This window comes from Haliotis rufescens, unplaced genomic scaffold (assembly GCF_023055435.1).
Source record: "Haliotis rufescens isolate VD_foot unplaced genomic scaffold, xgHalRufe1.0.p SCAF_3, whole genome shotgun sequence".
Lineage (NCBI taxonomy): Eukaryota > Metazoa > Mollusca > Gastropoda > Lepetellida > Haliotidae > Haliotis > Haliotis rufescens.
Window position 1 is genome coordinate 43989618 of NW_025964001.1, and position 18626 is coordinate 44008243.

At 41.2% G+C, this 18626-nt stretch overlaps 1 protein-coding gene across 1 annotated transcript in view; it reads left to right on the forward strand.

The window, feature by feature from the left end:
* The window catches only part of LOC124124057 (WD repeat-containing and planar cell polarity effector protein fritz homolog), a 35106-nt gene that overhangs the window by 4664 nt on the left and 11816 nt on the right, over positions 1 to 18626 (forward strand). The window contains exons 3-17 of the mRNA XM_046487180.2: positions 3345 to 3389; positions 6298 to 6348; positions 6578 to 6648; positions 6934 to 6993; positions 7653 to 7773; positions 8723 to 8856; positions 9445 to 9522; positions 10304 to 10404; positions 13760 to 13822; positions 14394 to 14493; positions 15427 to 15463; positions 15891 to 15961; positions 16295 to 16345; positions 16509 to 16580; positions 18248 to 18339. Coding sequence (XP_046343136.2) covers positions 3345 to 3389; positions 6298 to 6348; positions 6578 to 6648; positions 6934 to 6993; positions 7653 to 7773; positions 8723 to 8856; positions 9445 to 9522; positions 10304 to 10404; positions 13760 to 13822; positions 14394 to 14493; positions 15427 to 15463; positions 15891 to 15961; positions 16295 to 16345; positions 16509 to 16580; positions 18248 to 18339 — 1147 coding nt within the window. The remainder of the gene's footprint in view (positions 1 to 3344; positions 3390 to 6297; positions 6349 to 6577; positions 6649 to 6933; positions 6994 to 7652; positions 7774 to 8722; positions 8857 to 9444; positions 9523 to 10303; positions 10405 to 13759; positions 13823 to 14393; positions 14494 to 15426; positions 15464 to 15890; positions 15962 to 16294; positions 16346 to 16508; positions 16581 to 18247; positions 18340 to 18626) is intronic.

Sequence of the window (18626 nt, forward strand, 5' to 3'; positions counted from 1 at the left end):
GCCCTGGGGAGTGCCATTTTCTAGGGGACACTGGTCTGATAGCGTATGGTCTATACCCACGGTAATTTTGCGATTGCTTAGGAAATCTTGGATGAAGTTTATTATTTGGCCTTTTAGTCCTATTTTTTTTAGTTTTTGTATTAGCCCATGGTGCCATACCATATCGAAAGCTTTAGAGAAGTCGAGGAATATGCCTATGGTGTATTGCTTGTTTAGCTGTCCTGTTTTTATATCCTGTTCTAGTCGGGCAAGGTTATCGAGAGATGATCGGCCAGGAGTGAAGCCGCTTTGGTCGGGGTTTATGATGTTGTTTTGGTCTAGGTAGTGCTGTAGCCTATTTTTAGTCATAAGTTCCATTATTTTGCAGAGATTTGAGGTTAGGGATATGGGCCTATAGGAGTTTGCCTGATCTGCTGGTTTATTTGGTTTAGGTATTGGGATTACTAGAGCTTCCTTCCATGAGGATGGGACCTGTCCGTTTAGGTAAACTAGGTTGTACAGTTTAAGTAAAGTTTGGAGTAGTTTGGTAGGTAAGTGTTTGATTATTTGGTAAGAGGTGAGGTCTAGGCCAGGGGCTGTTCCTTTTTTTCTATTGTTTAGTACGTGATTTAGTTCTTCTATGGTGTAAGGTTGATTTATTTCTAGGTTGTCTTGTCTGATTTCTTTGGAGAATTTTATTTCTTTATTTAGTTTATCTTGGAATTTCTTGCTGAAGTTACTGTTGCTACTAACTTTAGAGAAGTGTTTGGCTAGGTTGTTGGCCTTTTGGGTGGGGTTAGTTGAGTTGTTTATATTGGGGCTTTTTTTGTGCCGTTCGATGCCTCGGATGGCGTGAATTTTGCGCCACACCTTCCTAGCGTCGGTGTGGTGGTTTAGCTCCTCACAGAATTTTTTCCAGTTTTTGGTTTTAGCAGTTTTAACTAGGTTTTGGACTTGGTGGTTTAGTTCATGAGCTGTTTTGAGATGAGAGGGGTCTCGTTTAGCTCTGTTGAAAGCTGATTTGCGTTTTAATCTAGTTAGCTCTATTTCCTCATTCCACCAAGGGACAGTGGGTTTTCCTGGGTTGGATGATTTGAAGGGGATTGCGGATTTGGCTGCGTTGATTATGAAGTTAGTTAGGTTTTGACAGAATGTTTCGGGGTCTGTTGTTTCTAAATCGTTTAGATTAGCTTCGTTGCATAATTCTTGGAATTGGTCCCAGTTGGCGTTTTTGTACTGAAATTTAGGTTCCTGTTTAGGGGTTTGATTTGGTATTTTTATATTTCCTAGGGTTATATTTATGGGAAAGTGGTCGCTGCCTAGAGGTACTGGGTGGACGTCCCACATCAGACTTTGTGCTAAGTCTGGCGTACATATTGTTAAGTCAATAGCCGACATGGTGTGGTGGATTTTGTCGTATCTAGTTGGTTGGTTATTGTTTAATAGTATTAGGTCATTTTTTTCGATCCACTCTGATATTAGTTGTCCATGGTTGTCTAGTTTATCTGCAATGCCCCAGGTAGGATGATGGGCATTGAAGTCTCCTAGGAAGATGGTTGATTTATTTCCTAATTGGTAAAGGATATCTAGGTCTGTATCTTTAATTGGTTTTAGTGTTGAGTGATAGATGTTAATGATTTTTATTTTTTGGTTATTGATGGTGACTTGGATTCCATTAGCTTTTAGATTAGGAGTGTTTACTTTAACTTCCTCGTAGTTTATATCCTCTCTAACGTAGATGATTAGACCTCCTCCTGTTCTGCCTGGGATGGTTTTGGACCTGTCGGTTCTCACTGCGTTATAATTTGGTAGGTTGAATTTAGTTTTATGTGAGAATTTGGTTTCTTGAATACAAGCTACATGGGGACCTTTATCTATTTTGAATTTAGCTTTAAGTTCAGAACCATGGCCGGCGAGGCCATTGGCATTCCATTGAAAAATGTTTAGGCCTTCCATTGGGAAACTGGGTGGATTTATGTTTGGTTTAGGCTTGGTTTATTTACTTTAGTAGGTTATTAAGGTTGCTGCTGAAACGGTCGAAAGAGGTGGTGACGAGTTTTAGTTTATGTGCTACACCAAAGAAGGCTTTGGAGCTGGCTTCTGGATTAGACTGCTTTAACATGTAAGCTAGTAGGAGGACTAAGTTGTTTAGTTTTTTGCTTGCTACGTTTTGGGTGAGTTTTTTTCTATAGCTTTTGGTTTTTGGGGCTGACAAGGTAAGATCGTTTATTTCCTCTGAGGATGTGTACTCGTCCTCTTCGGTTAAGTTATCTTTAGTTTGGTCACTCTGTTCGGTGGTGGGTTGCATGCTGGGTTTGGGTGTGAGAGTCTGAGTGGTTTCTGTAGTTTCCCTGTTGACTGGATGTTCCGGGGGTGCCTGTAGGTTTTGGAGTGTTGTTGCCCTTGTGGCTGTGATGGCTTGTGTTGGTGCTGGTTGTGTGGTGGTCGTTGTGCGTTGGGTTTTGCTTGCGGGTGTAGATGTGGTAATTGTAGGGTGAGAGGCGGGGAGGGTGGGAGTGTGGGTTTGTGGGATGTGTGGGGTGTTTGTTTCATTTGCAATGTATGCGTCTCGCTGATTTTGGTCCCATACGGAGACTGGGTATACTGTTTTGCGTGCGTGAGTGTTGTTGTTTGGGGGTGGTGTTGGTAGTAGTGGTTTGTATTCTTGCGGTGTGGGTTTTTTGGTTTGGATTTTGGCCGTGTTTATGTCTATATGTTTGTTGGCCTGTTGGGTGAGTGATAGTCTGATAGGGCTAAACAACATAGGTATATATATAGATATTGACATGTAAGTTTATACAGTGACTAGTGATGGACACAGAGAGGTGATTAAAATAATTGGAAGCCAGTGGATGACTAATGAACACAGAGTATACAAGCAGAGTAAACAAGCAGACTGATGGAGATGAAGGAGGCCACTGGATTAATTGGATGGACAAAGGGATTTAGCAATTAGGTGATGGTAAGCAGGCGGGATGTAATAGCCTTGGTCTGTTCATTGTTGGCTGGATCCTTTGATGTAGATGGCTTCTAGGAGTTTCCTGATTTTGTAGTGTGATTGGTTGTTGGCCAGGATCTTGATGTTGTTCCACTGGATGTTGTGATCGGGTTGGGTTTGGGTGTGGTCGGAGATGGCTGATTTTGAGTCATTTTTTTGTTCTGAGGTCTTGTGTTAGGATCTACACCGAAACGTCGCAGTAATTGTAATAAAGAAGTTGTTCATCCATAGAACTCGTCTTACTTCATCACACCAACTTCTAAATGCCACTCAAAGAAGTTATAGAAGTGTGAACTTGTTGTTTTTTTAATTGATTTCTTTGGCTGTGACACAGTAAGTAACTGATTGACCTTTTCTTTCTTTGCAGATGGAGCAATTGGGTGCCATGTCTATCATGATAAAGGAGAGCAAGGTAGCTAGTAGAGGATGTTACGTGTACACGACACAGGTCCTGGTTACCTGTATAAGTGACTACCTGGGAGGGCGTTACTGCCTGTCCATGGAAAACGGATATCTGCATGTATCCAAAAAACTTGTCATTGTTATCTATTTAAATAATATAACAAAGTTAAGTAATCACACTCGCTGGGGGGCACTTGAGTGGGCTTGTCACTCTGCGTAGTGCAGAGTGCACCCGTCTCGCAAGCAAAAACCGGTAGGCCTTTTTGCGTACATGTTCCGTTACTGAGCTATATTGTTATGTATCAATGGCTACTTGTATCATTGTATGATGCATGGCCCCATGGCGTATGTCAATAATGATGATAATGACTGTTACGTAGTAAATGATCTGTTCCTCCTAGCGTTGTTACCCCCTCTGTTCAAGATGTCAACTTGTACACATAACAACATGATAGTTTCTTAAACAATTTTTTTCCAGTGATGGGAATAAAAATAACAAACAGCAGATATTGTTAGGTACAGGGTATTCATTGACATGTACCGTATTGACACTTAATAGACTATTCCAGATTTTGTGTTACAGTATACTACGTTTATAACAAACACACAACAAACTGACGGATATAACAAACTTATTTTTTAGTCCCGACCATTTGTTGTATATATGCTGCATGTATGCTTATAATGAACTATAGTTATTACGAACTAAAATTAGTAGTCCCCTCTAGTTCGTTATAGCCGTAGTTTACTATATTTTGCAATTCATCGTTCTCATTTGGTGCTCTTGTCAGGTAAATTTGGAAAACATCAGGATATTGTTCAAAATTGGATTTTTGTAATGTTCTAATTTTCATACATTCTGAGAAAAATTTAAAATTCAAATTTGGAATTTGTTTTACAAACTTGGGGCCGAATATCGACCTCTGAGCTGGTCTAGATAAATCCCTGATGCTGGTCTGTGACTTGTCAGGTGGATAGGCTAGGTGACTTCCTTGACTGCATGTAAACGTACATTGACAACACTGATCCTTACTCACCATATCAATCATTGGATTGTGATCCTTGCTCACAATATCAATCAATGGATTATGATCCTTGCTCATAATATCAATCAGTGGATTGTGATTCTTGCTGGCAATATCAATTAATGGATTGTCTGGTCAAGGCTCAATGATTTACCATGTTTAAGGGCCATGTTATAAGGATGGAAAAATGCTGAGTGCAATTTTAAACAAAAATTTCAACAAAAACAACTTGTTATTATTCTGGTCTACAGATTCCCCTTCAAAATCAGGAATGTGGAAACAAAATTGCAGTTTGAAGTTTTTACCACCGAGTCTGATAATATTTTTGCTGAACATGCTCAAAGTTTGACATGTAGTCAATACTATTGATTGGTTCACTGGTACTCCAAGCAGCGGTAGAAACTAACACTTTTAGTCCACTAGTCCTTGTAATGATAACATATAGCAAAATCCTTAAAAATTGCAAATTTCTACTAGTCCTTAGGATACCTTAACTATTGGGCAGTTTGGCAAGGACTACAGGACTAGTGCCAATTTCTAACGCTGCCAAGCATATACTGTAAAACGTGAAATTAACGCGAGCGTGAATTAAATGCGAAAAATGCGATTGGTCTTTGCTCGCATTATTAAACATCGCATTTATATCAACAATAAGACATTTTGGACATACTTAGACATACGCTGAAAACAAACAACTATATATATTCCACATCAATGTTTATTGAGCAGCACTTGTAACAAGTACATAAACAATGTCATTCAAACACTAATTACATCCTGTGAATTGATACTGCTGGGGTGAAGACAAGCGTTCTACTTACTCATGTCATCACTTATCCCACCTGCAAGTCCAGACAGACGCCACCCAACACGGTGTCTTTGCTCTTTGCGACTGTATCAAAGGCCGACATAAGCCAGCGCGCACGTATTGTTTTAGCTGAAGTACTCTACTCAGCGCTAATAAACAGGGCTATTTGGTGTGTGATTGGATTAATGTAAGGTTGCATTAAGGTGAGGATTCTCCTTTAAACCTGACAGAGGACGTTTTGTTTAGATATAAATCCACTGATGCTTGAGAGAAGGGGGTGTCGCATTCATATTGAGTCGCATTTTTGGCTAGGGGCCAGCGGTCGCATTCTTTTGGAGATGCATTAATTTACAGTATGTTTCTGTCTCATGTAAAATGCAATAGAAAATATATCACCTGTCATAGTTTTACATAAATACCAAAGTGGAAGAAGACAATTTACTGCTTTCTCCCTCACCTTACCAGCTCTATTTGTTTACGAAACAGAGCCAAGATTTAAAGGTCTGATGTTTATTGTATTTCTTTTTGACCATTGACCCAAAAATCTTTAAACCTACAAATAAACATGATAAAAATTGCCAGTGTTTCAGATTGGTTCTTTTACTGTGACACTGAGTAATTGCCGTCCACAATTTGATTGTTTTTTAGTTTGGTAATCATACAAAAGAATGCCCTATTAAAAGTTGTTAAAATCATAGACGTGAGTTGAAAACACTTGTATGTTGGATGGACATTGTTTCAGCCATACGACTGCAGTAGGGAGTAAGTATGATTTTACGCCACTTTCAGCAATATTCCAGCAATATCGTTCCAGGGGAAACCAGGAATGGGCTTCACATAGTACCTATTTGAGGAATTAAACCCGAGCCTTCACAGTGATGAGGGTAATTTTTAACCACTAGACTGCAGTAGTAAAGTTGATATTTGTGCATGTTATCATGGTTATCATCTTCCCGCGGCAAAGCTGTTAACTGACTTTATAAGAAAGTCAAGTTTCCACTGGACTTTCTTATAAAGTCAGTTAACACGTTTGCCGCGGGAAGATGCATGGTTATATGAAGTACATTATGTTTCTTGTGATTCAGTCAACTTTCTGGAGCAGCCGTATTATGAAGAGAAGCAACAGTTTACTGAAGGTAAATATTAATGCCACCTTTCTCACAGCCACTATATGATCACCGATAACCAGTTAATGATTGAGTTGCTAAATATTGTGGGAGCCTTGAGTTGCCAGAAAATGAATTTTTGTACTTGACAAGATCTAACTTAAAAGGCCACAAATCAGATGATGATCATCATCATCATCATCATCAAATTGACAGGTGGACAGTGATTGGTGATGGTGGTATTTTGTTATCATTACAGCCAGGGACATGATTTGGTCTCCTCGAAACAAGCGGCCAGAAAAAATAAGAGACAATTTAAAGGAGGTTGAGGTAACTCATTACATGTTTCTTGTGCTTTGTAAACATTGCAGATCAAACTATTACACTGTTAGAATATGTAAGACGTTAATGGTAATTATATATTCTGAAGATGGTTGCACAGAGCTTTGATTAACAAATATTGTTAATATTTTTGTTACGTTTTCAATCACAAAATCTAAATTGATGACATGTACCATCACATACTAGTTTCACAGAAATGATATGTCTTTGTTCTAAGTTTGTCTCTCTTTAAGCATGTTAAATATTAACTTGAGCCATGTTATTGTTTTGTAGGACCTTCTGAGTCAGTTTAAATGTGTTCAAGTCAGGTGGAAGAACAGAAGGGTGTTGCAGGTATGGCATGTTACTCATGGCATGAGTACATGGATGATATAGTGGTAATACATCTTCATCCTTCCGAGGCAAAAACAACCGGTTCATAAACAACATGGCAACTGCTGTGCTGACTTCCTTTGACTGCAGGATTTTCAGAGCAGTAGTACTCTGGTACTACTGGGCGTCAACAGATGTTTCCAAATGTTTTCATGTTTTTAATGAAGGTGCTCTTGATGCACTTCGCGAGGTAAAATCTGTTTGACTACAATAAAGATCTTTATTATCGATGAGATCGCCTTGACTGGGTGCCATCATTTTGTTTGAAGCAAATGCAAGTGATATGAGATGTGGAATCCGATTGGTCAATAGGAGGGATATAGAAGGGACACATAAGTCGTTATAGCCACTGGTGGTGCTACGATTGAGCCCAGAAATTTCAGCCGAGTTCGGCAAGGGTGGATTTCTAAGGACAGTTAACTCTCTTGCCTCAGGAAGATGTAAATTGTGGTTGAGGTTCTCTACTTGTCAATATACACTTGCATTTCAATAAAACAAGAGAATTTAACACCCCCCATCCCCTTCCTGGACCTGCCATGCAACACTGTAAAAGATTACTCTGTATTGTTGTGTTTTTCCCAGCAAGACCACCATGTTTTTATGGCTTTGTTTGTGTGTAGTTGGTGTTGAGCAACTGCTGTGTCCTGACATTCGTTCTGACCGGTCACTCGGGGGATGTGGAGAAAATCATCATCGACAAATCGATGGTGGCCAAGTTTAACTCGGAAACTATCTCAGATGGTGGGTATGCGGTGTTGGTGATTCTCGCTTGTGTTGAGAGTAAAACAAGTGTGTTCTTCTTACTTTACATGTATTTGTTTTATTATGAATATCCTCCCTATCCATTGAGTTAGAACTGGAGGCTTGATGGTGGACATTTACTGATATGAGTGGTTAATCCAGATGCACATACACAGCTGTTTAGCAGGATCATAAACTAGGTTAGATACACTTTATGAGATTGAGGAGGGTGACCCAGTTGTCCAAGGCCCTGCTATGTGCAATGTAGAGTTGCATCCCTTAAGCATGCAAGAAACCTATGATTGTAGGTTTCAATCCTGGTCAACCTGATTATGTTTAAAGGTTTTTCAGCATCATAGCCATGCTCATGGGTTTCACCAAAGTTGTAAATGTCCGAGACTTGCATCACGCAGGCTTTCATCAACCATTAAGCTGACACGCAGTGATATAACTGAATACTGTTCAAAGTGACGTTAAGCCCAGCTCACTCACTCACTCACTCACTCACTCACTCACTCACTCACTCACTCACTCACTCACTCACTCACTCACTCACTCACTCACTCACTCACTCACTCACTATATGATTAATGTGGCAAGGATTGTTAATCCACTTGGAAATGAACATCAAGGCCGACCTGGTTGAAGGTGAGGATAAATACATGTATACACCTTACAGTTTTCAATATTAATCAATATTATAGTACAGTAAACTATATTTATAACAAACACACTTATAACGAACTGACAGATATAGCAAACTGTTTTTTATGTCCTGGTCATCTGCTGCATATATGCTTAGAACGAACTTCGGTCATAAACTAGAATTAGCAGTCCCTTGGAGTTCGTTATAACCGTAGTATACTGTATTGTGTTTAATCTTACAGTTTGAACATTTTGTATTCTTTTATCATTCATGTGCTGTTATGTATATTCTCTTCATCACCAGTGTATCTAACTGACCAGTTCCTGGTGGCATGTCACTATGACTGCTGTAAGCTGGACTACGCCCACTTCACTAAGCGCCCTCCCCTCACTGAGGCAGCCAAACGTATTGACAAGCTGGCCACCTGGGAACCAAAGGTGGGTGGCAGTTTCTCTAACACAGGGTCATGGTCAAGTATATTGTCCTCAAGGTCTCATCTAACAGTTGATGAAACTATTGCAATTGTCCATGGCCCAATAGTCTGATGGTAATACGACAATGGCAGGTTGAAGTATCATTGTAATAGTGAAATAAATCTTTTATTGTCACACCTACAATAGTCTTTTCCATTTAATTTCATATATAAAAATTTATTTGATTTCACCTTTTCACAATCATTGTTAATCATGCCCTAAATATCAAACAGGTTTGAATGTTTTCTTATGATTTATATTTTTCAGCAATAAATGTTTTTTCAGCCTATAGTGGACTTTCAGACAATCTATATGAATCATATCTTGGACTGTTTGCTGGAATGAACACAGTTGAATGATTGTTCAACAACTCTTCTGCAGTTTATGCTTCAGTTGTGAATAGCAGGCAGTGTTAAAGCCCCAGTTTCATATTAAAAATTCCATATCAACATGGCCAATAGATTATTTTTATGTGCTATATACCATAATATAACAGGAGAGAGTGATAAGAAAGTCAATACTTTGACTGTTTGACAATTTCACATATTTCAGTCCATTCAGTTGGACCTTCCAGGCCCCAAGGGCAGAAGACTGGAGAGACGTTTCTCAAGCAACATCCACAATGATCTGGTAGGGACTGATTGCTTTTTGTTTTTAGCGTTTTTAGTGAATGTGTGTTCATAAAATACAATCAGTCTTCAAAGAATTACACACATGAATTAGTGTTGTAAGTCCGAAATCTTTTAACATTAATTCCCAAGGGACAGAATATCCCAGTAATGGGTAGGCTATTCCACACATAACCTTAAAGAAAGTGTGGAGTGTGTTAGTCATGGAAGACCCGGGTTCGATTCCCGATATGGGTACAATGTGTGAATATTGCTAAAAGCGGTGTAAAACCATACTCACTCACTCACTCAGACACAGTATACTGACTCCAAGCTGACCAGTCCTTGGTTTAGCCCTTTAATGCCGAGCGCCAGACAAGGTAACAACAAGTACCATCTTTTAACGGCTTTTGGTACTACACGGTCAGGGATCGAACCGACCGTCCGCTCTCCAGGCAGACGCTCCGCCGCTAGACCACTGAGGCGGTCCAATCATGGAAGAGAGTTGACAAAGTCAAGTTACTGTTACATCATCACCTTCATCTTGTACACTATTGGATGTTGTCGCCAAACAATACACAAGGAAACATTAGACAATTAGCTAATCAGTGTGAAGCGAAAATTATAATTTTCAGTCAGAGTTATTGAAAATTATTCATGTCCTTTGTCTGATATTAATGTATGGATTATAAATTCTCAGGGTTCTTTTGAGAATGAAGAAAGTCAATATTTTCATGCTGATATGTATTTTGAAACTGAGATTCTTCTTCTGTTCCAAGATGCCTTGTATTTGACTGTTTCAGTTGCTGGTGTGGTGGTACAAGTCAAGTGATGAGGCGTGGCCGTGGACCCCTATGTCTGGGGATAGAGAGCGGGCAAACCTTATGGTTATGTCTGTCAATGGGTACGTATACTGAACAGTCTTTGCACATACAGTGATGGCGTGTAGGAGTAGCAGCATCTAGGTACTCTAAGAAAGTTAAGAAACTGTTTGAATAAACAGTTTGAAATCTCCATAAGAAACTACACATGTATGTTTTAATTCACCATGTTAACAAAAAGATATCTTCTCTATGCATTTGGATGCTGCATAGACAATAAACACTTTCTCCAAATTCATCATGTTCATTGTATCATAATTTATTAAGACTGCACAGTATGACTGGTACACTGTGATACAAACCATTAACGGCACATATTTTAAAACTGTCACACAATGCGCATTTCTTCTAACCTTACACTCCTATGTGGAAACGTGCTTGAAACTTTCCAGCTTCCTGAACACATTTCCCCTGAACAGATCCCATCATGGTTACTATCCAACAACCAGGCCATGTATGTGATCTCGTCCACATCAACCTTACACGACCTGATCACATGTCCGTCTCTGCCAACACACTCTTTTTCTCATGGCAAGTGCCATCACCTGCAGGAGTCTGCATTCTCAACTTATCTCCTCAAGTGTCACCGCAGGGAGATGGATTGTCGGTCAAAGTCTAAAGACTCTGGTAAGGAGTTCAAGCCGGCGAAGACGTCTGCTGGTTCATCTGGCGGGACTTTTGTCTCCCTTTCAGTTGCTGCTGCCACAGTATCACAGATACCAATTTTATCTGTCATCAATGATGCAGTATCTGACAGTTTATTTTAAATGATGATGTTGAAGATTGGGAAATTTTAGTACAAATTGTATATTTACAAATTAAAGGTGGTATCTTATACTTATACGCTATATGCCCACCCGACTATCCCCGCACCTGATAGCTCTGACAAAAGAGAATGAGTTGGCAGAGATGGACAGATGACCAGGTCGTGTAAGGTTGATGTGCATGGGATCACATATGTGGCCTGGTTGATGGATGGTAACCATGGTGATGCTGGGATGTGTTCAGGTGAATTGTTTATTAGAAGCTGGAAAGTTTGTTCAAGCACGGTTCCACATATGAATGCAAGGAAAGAATATGTGCATATTGTGAGACAGGATAAGTACTGATATATAAATATACCATTTATAATATCATTTTCAGATTGTGCTACAATCTAAATTTTTACAAACCTGTAGAGGTTATGAATTCTCTGATGAAATCCTCCTTGGGGCACTTATTGCATTTTTCTTGCTCAAGAAAATCTACATGACATAGTTGTCACCATTTTTCCTTCGTTTTTGTATGATATACGACCACCTTTACAGTGCCTCACCTTCCACGGCGCCCCGCGCCAGGGGGAGTAACTCTCACCCAAATCACTTTCCATATGTCTAATGCTGACGGAATGTGGGGAGGTGGGTGGCCAAGCCCCAAGGAGGATTTCATCAGAGAATTCATAACCTCTACAGGTTTGTAAAATTCTCTTTCAGATTAAATCCTCCTTGGGTCACTTATTGCAACAAGAAAGACTCCTAAAGATAATCTAGGAAGTGGCATCCGTCAGCAACAAGCGTGCATAAATACATCATATTCTGATTATTCAATGAATAAAAAAGAGTTCAATAAATGAACCAACCTTATCGTGAGGCACCACCGTCGAGAGGCGGGGGCTAGAGACAGGGCGTGGTCGACCATATACTATGAAATAGCCAGTAATGTGTGGCTTATCATAATTCGAGAACTCGAAACACCCCCCCAACTGACTGACCAAAATGAGCACGCTCGCTTGAGTGTTTGTCGAGTTTGTAATGTTTGATGAACGTGCTTGGCTGGCTCCAAATAGCCGTGGAGCAGATCTCCTCAATGGGTAGAGCTGCGGCGTACCCTTGTGACGTAGCCACTGCTCTAACTGAATGAGCCTTCAACCTGGTAGGGGGGTCCCTGCCTTTAAGCGAGGTGGATAGTTTAATGGTTGAAACTATCCACCTCGAGATAGATTGTTTGCTCGCAGGTGAACCAGCCTTCCTACCGCCGTAACAGCAAAATAGATGGTTATCCTTATGGATACCCTTAGTTCTGCTGATATAGGACTTGAGGGTCCTGCAGACATCAAAGACATGAGCATGTCTTGCAGTGGTCCCCGACGAGGAAGGCTGTAAAAGAGCAAGTAGCTCAATAGGAGCCGTCACGTGGAAGGCGTGTGCGACCTTAGGACGGTAAGAGTCCAGCAGCCGAATACGGACTCACGGTGGAAGACAGTTACTTCGGGATCGGCTGACATTGCATGAATGTCGCTGAGTATTTAGACACCGACATCCACAGCCTGCGCATGCCCATGGCCGCGCACATCATCTGCGAGGCACAGCTACGAATAGTGTCCCGCGTGAGATGACTATGAACTTCCGTCAGTTGCGCAGCCAACTCCGAGGAGTCAGCCGGCCCCTCCCCCACCAGCTCCCTCTGTACTGCAGACAGATAGGCGGAGTGTACGGATATGCGAAGCTGTTGGCATGCATTACGGTATTGCTCCTGCTCCTCGAAGCAAACGTATGCAGCCTTCAGCTCCGCACTCACATGGGAAAGGGGGGCAACCGCTGGCCCTGCTTGGCCTTAGCCAAGGTGGGGGTCGAAGACCCCCCCAGGGTGACAGAAGTCCAGACGCATTTGTCGAACCTCGAAATCACCGTCCTCTGCTAACGGGTACCGCTTAATAAGTTTGGGCAGGTCGAACTTCCTGCGAGCACCCGAAAGCAGAGGATCGATGACCTCGTGCGCCAAGGAGGACAAAATGCGGAGCGGCACCTGGGGCGCCTTGCTAGGAGCGAAGGCGTCCCCAGGAAGGCAGAACTCAGATAAAAATGTGAAAAATGTGAAAATAAAGGACTGGTGATTTATTATTGGGGGGTGGTGGTGAGAGATTGGTCTTACGTATCATATTTTGCTGAAACATCCCCTACCCTACCCCCCCTCCTCAATTTTATGTAAAACTGATTCATGCTAATGCGTCCAAGTCAAGTCATGTACTCCAAATCAATTTATTTGAGAAAAGCTACCTATGAAAATCCGGGTTAGAATACATATTCAGCAACCTACGCTTGCTGTAAAAGGCGACTGTGCTTGTCGTAAGAGACGACTAACAGGATCCGGTGGTCAGACTTGCTGTCTTAGTTGATGCATGTCCTCGTATCCCAAATGCGTAGATCCATGCTCATATCAGTCACTTGATTATTTGATCCAGACTTGATTATTTACAGACTGCCGTCATATAGCTGGAATATTGCTGACTGCGGTGATAACAACAAGAAAACGAAGAAATATTTAAGAAAAACAACCAAATACTGCTACAATGCCTCGACTGTTGATCATGTCACATTGCTGGTTTTGGTCGTGTTACAGCCCCAACCCTGATGTGTTGACATACACCAAGACTGAATGTGACCCTGTGCATGCTGCATTCAGGTGAGTTGGGTGTCGTGTATGCTGGGTTACAGGTTGGAAGTAATCTAACATACACAATACACATGTCAATGTCAAAAGTCAACCTATGCTTTGCTGATGCTGTGTAAAGTTTCTTGAAATGATGACTTAAACGGAATGTTTAATTAAGAAATAAACGATGAGTGGGAGTTGTTTATCATACCACGAGTTTATTTCTTATATAAGGTATCAACATTATGTACAGACTCTTTAGGATAATGATGAAATACATACAAAAATATTTACCCGTAATTTAATAATGATGACTCCCTCAATAGAATCCGACCTTGGCAATGTCGGACAAGACTATTTTTATGCACAGATGGGTGTTTCCCGCATATTCTCACTATCATCACATCGATTACCTGTACCTTTTCTCCCAATGATGATTGTCATATCTCTATGTTTGAGGAAAATAAGGTTCAGTTCAGATACCATCTGTAAATACATGAACTGGTTGTGTTTTACCTTGGTGTAAAATGGATTGACAGTGGTGATTTATGACTGTTGACTGTTGTTGAGATGTGTAGTGAGAGTTCTGCTTGTGTGTCAGTGCTATCCAACCCCACAAGATCTACACCGTGGAACAAGCTCTGTCTTCAAAGGGGGACACAGTGGCACAGGCCTGCATCTATGAAGTAGTCCGAGGGAAGGTAGGTTGTGTGAACTATGTACATTGAAATCTTGTTGGTTACACTTGTATGTATGTATACAGTGGAACTACACCATACCAATGATTCGTTGTTCTGGAAATGCATAATTCCAGATGATTAACAGGTTCACTGCACATGCAATGCTTATGAAACAGTGGCCTATTGAGCATGAGAGGGAGGTTAAAAGTAATCAAATACTGCCACACACTAGAGAGGAAAGACTTGATAACTCAAGTTCTATGTCCCCAGTAATCTTTGCTGGTTGTACAAGGCGACTAAATGGATTGGATGAATACCACATGTTAAATTGTTTCGATTTTGCATGATTAGAAAACACATTCCGACTATCACTTTCCTGATATGGCAAATGAGGCTCTGATTGGTGGGATGAAAGGTCGTTCTGAAGTGGGTAGTAATGGGATGTCCTCAGATCTTTATTTACTGGTAGAGAACTAAGATCTGGTTTTAATGAGTTTGATCCTGACAGTCTTTACTAGTAAAGACTGTCATCTGATTTGAGCGTTTGTTTTCAACCCTGTGAACATTCACTTTTTCAAGTTTTGTATCAATATGTGTTTAATGTTATCAGTTATCATCTAAGATAATGTTGACTGTTACTCAAGGTGAGCTATGTCCTTCTATATAAAGCATTACTTTGGTCATTAGCAAAAATCACAGGGGTGGATCAGTTCAGAGTTGTGTCCCTTTGACATGCAGGAACCTGTGATCATTGGTTTGAATTCCAGATTAACCCTGATTATGTTTCTATGTTTGTTAGCACAATGCCTGAACTGGTAAACATCTACGGCCTGCCCCACTTCTGGCTTTCATCCCACATGAAGTTGACACACTAGGAAATAACTGTACTTCTGTGGTGTTGACCAACTCACTCACACCTTACAAACCTGTATTCATGATCCTTCATACTTTCAGATACAGAGAGTGTCAGTGACCAACATTCCACTTAAAGGTATTGTAGCAAACTAATTTACGCCAGGCAAAACACACACACTTTTACTATATGGTAATGTATAGTGATGTCATATCTAAAATTTACATGTAAAAATAAAAACTGTTGAAATGGTAACTTGTTCATATTTAAAGTCTTTGATGGGCACGTAGAAGTTGGAAGAACATGAATACATGACTCTTTTTATGGAAAACAACTTCTTTTTTCTTCGCTACAACATTTCAGAGCTACTTCTTGCTCTTTTTCCTGATCAAGGAGAAAGATGTAGCTCTGAACATCAAGAGAAAGAACAAAATAAGTTGCTATCCATAAAAAGTGTCATGTATTCTTGTTCGTATGTGTTGCTTTCTATGCTATATGGATAACATGTTATATTTGTGTTCCTGCATGAAGTGAGGTTGCACTGACCAGCCGCGTTGTGTTTCAGCCAGTGTTCTCTGCCAGTGCCGGAATCCCTCTGAGGATAAACTTCTCTTAGGTTGTAGCGATGCCTCATTGGTAAGGCTTTGAGTTATTGTGTTAATATTTCATGATCTGTTTAAAGTTAATTCAGAGGGGTGACTTTGTTGTGAACACTCAAAAGATGCGTGTGTACCGGTATGTGTAATAGGATGTCTTCAGAGTGACCTGTGGGAATTCCAGGTTGGACTTGGTTCCTGGAAAACCTTGCTTGTTGTATTCAGTGACTTGAATGATTGCACTTCATCGTGCCCTGTCTGGTCCAGACTAAAAAATTTGGCTTCCTTCATGAAGCTTGAAAAATGCTGAGTGCAGCTTAACTTAAACAACAAACAAACAAACAGTTGACTGGCATTACATGGTTCATTGCAGGTGATGTATGACGAGCACAGGAAACTCACCCAATTTACACGGGCAGCAGTGGTGAGATATTTCAACTTGATAAGACCACATGTTAACAATAGAAAGAAACAAATGCTTTGTTCATCTTTCACCTGTTTAATTTGTTCTCTGTTCTTACACAGTTATCAAATCAATATGACTATTAGATTTCAGTGTTGATATAAAACAATGGTTTTGTTAACAGCTGCCTTCAGTGATGTCCTGGCACCCTGGTGGTACAGTGGTGTTTGTGGGCAGTGCAAGAGGGGATGTACAGGTAAGTGATGTGCTGGTGGTACAGTGGTGTTTGTAGGCAGTGCAAGAGAGGATGTACAGGTGAGTAATGTGCTGGTGAGTAATGTGCTGGTGGTACAGTGGTGTTTGTAGGCAGTGCAGGAGGGGATGTACAGGTAAGTGATGTGTTGGTGGTACAGTGGTGTTTGTAGGCAGTGCAGGAGGGGATGTACAGGTAAGTGATGTGTTGGTGGTACAGTGGTGTTTGTAGGCAGTGCAGGAGGGGATGTACAGGTAAGTGATGTGTTGGTGGTACAGTGGTGTTTGTAGGCAGTGCAAGAGGGGATGTACAGGTGAGTGATGTGTTGGTGGTGTTTGTGGGAAGTGCAAGAGAGGATGTACAGGTGAGTGATGTGCTGGGGGTACAGTGGTGTTTGTGGGAAGTGCAAGAGGGGATGTACAGGTGAGTGATGTGTTGGTGGTACAGTGGTGTTTGTGGGCAGTGCAAGAGGGGATGTACAGGTGAGTGATGTGCTGGGGGTACAGTGGTGTTTGTAGGCAGTGCAAGAGAGGATGTACAGGTGAGTGATGTGTTGGTGGTACAGTGGTGTTTGTAGGCAGTGCAAGAGAGGATGTACAGGTGAGTGATGTGCTGGTGGTACAGTGGTGTTTGTAGGCAGTGCAAGAGGGGATGTACAGGTGAGTGATGTGCTGGGGGTACAGTGGTGTTTGTAGGCAGTGCAAGAGAGGATGTACAGGTGAGTGATGTGTTGGGGGTACAGTGGTGTTTGTGGGCAGTGCAGGAGGGGATGTACAGGTGAGTGATGTGCTGGGGGTACAGTGGTGTTTATGGGAAGTGCAAGAGGGGATGTACAGGTGAGTGATGTGTTGGGGGTACAGTGTTGTTTGTGGGCAGTGCAGGAGGGGATGTACAGGTAAGTGATGTGCTGGGGGTACAGTGTTGTTTGTGGGCAGTGCAGGAGGGGATGTACAGGTAAGTGATGTGCTGGGGGTACAGTGGTGTTTGTTGGCAGTGCTGGCACCCTGGTGGTACAGTGGGGAGTTCTTACACCCTGGTGGTACAGTGGTGTTTGTGGGGAGTGCAAGAGGAGATGTGCAGCTGAGTCATGTCCTGACACACCACGTGCATTTCCCGGAGCAAGGGAGTTGTTAAAGTCCAGTTTCCACTCTTGCTGAACTAGGCAGGAATTTGGTGACTTGATCAAAGCACCACCAGTGGCTGTTATGAGTTAGTTCCCTTCTATGTCCCTCCCATTGACTCCCATTGATTGACTTCAAATGGTGGCACCCAGTGATCATGATCTATATTGTAATAAAACAGGCCTTACATTGCAAGGTTCATCAGATCATTTGAGCACCTTGATTAAAAACATGAAGTTTTTAAAGATTTGGAAAGTATCTGTCAATGCCCAGTTTGGTACACAGCCTTTGCAAATCCCGTATTCGACCATGTTTACGAACTTGATGTCCGTTTCATTACATGATTTTGATTCCATCCTATATGGCAAGTGTGGAAGCTTGACTTTTATAGACAGTAAACTCCCCTGCCCCAGGAAGCTGACTCTGGTGGTTGTTTCTGGGACACATGTCTGAACATACTGCCAGTGGGGTAAAATGAATGAATATATAATTGAAATGTGTGTTAAGTTTAATAATTCAAAATATAGCAAACTTATTTGTCTCTTTCAGCTGTATGACATGGCTCTCAACCCATTAAGAATAAGTCTTGTATCAGAAGACCCAGGATCAGAAAAATATCTAAGGATTAACAGGTTCTTCTGGTGAGGTTTTCAGACAAACTCCTCACACAAACACGCACACGCATGCACTCACGCACACACCAACACACACCTCTATGTAAGAGCAATAATCTTCAATGGGAAGTTAAACCTCACTTCGATCACACTCAAAAAGTATTTTCCTCTTCACCATCATGGCAACAGAGGTGTTCTACATGGGAAAGTGACACTGATGAGTACTGTAATTGTCATGACACAGCGTTGGTGCAAGTCACACCAAATTACCTCTCATGACATCAATGCATTGAATAGTTCATATAGTTTTTCCA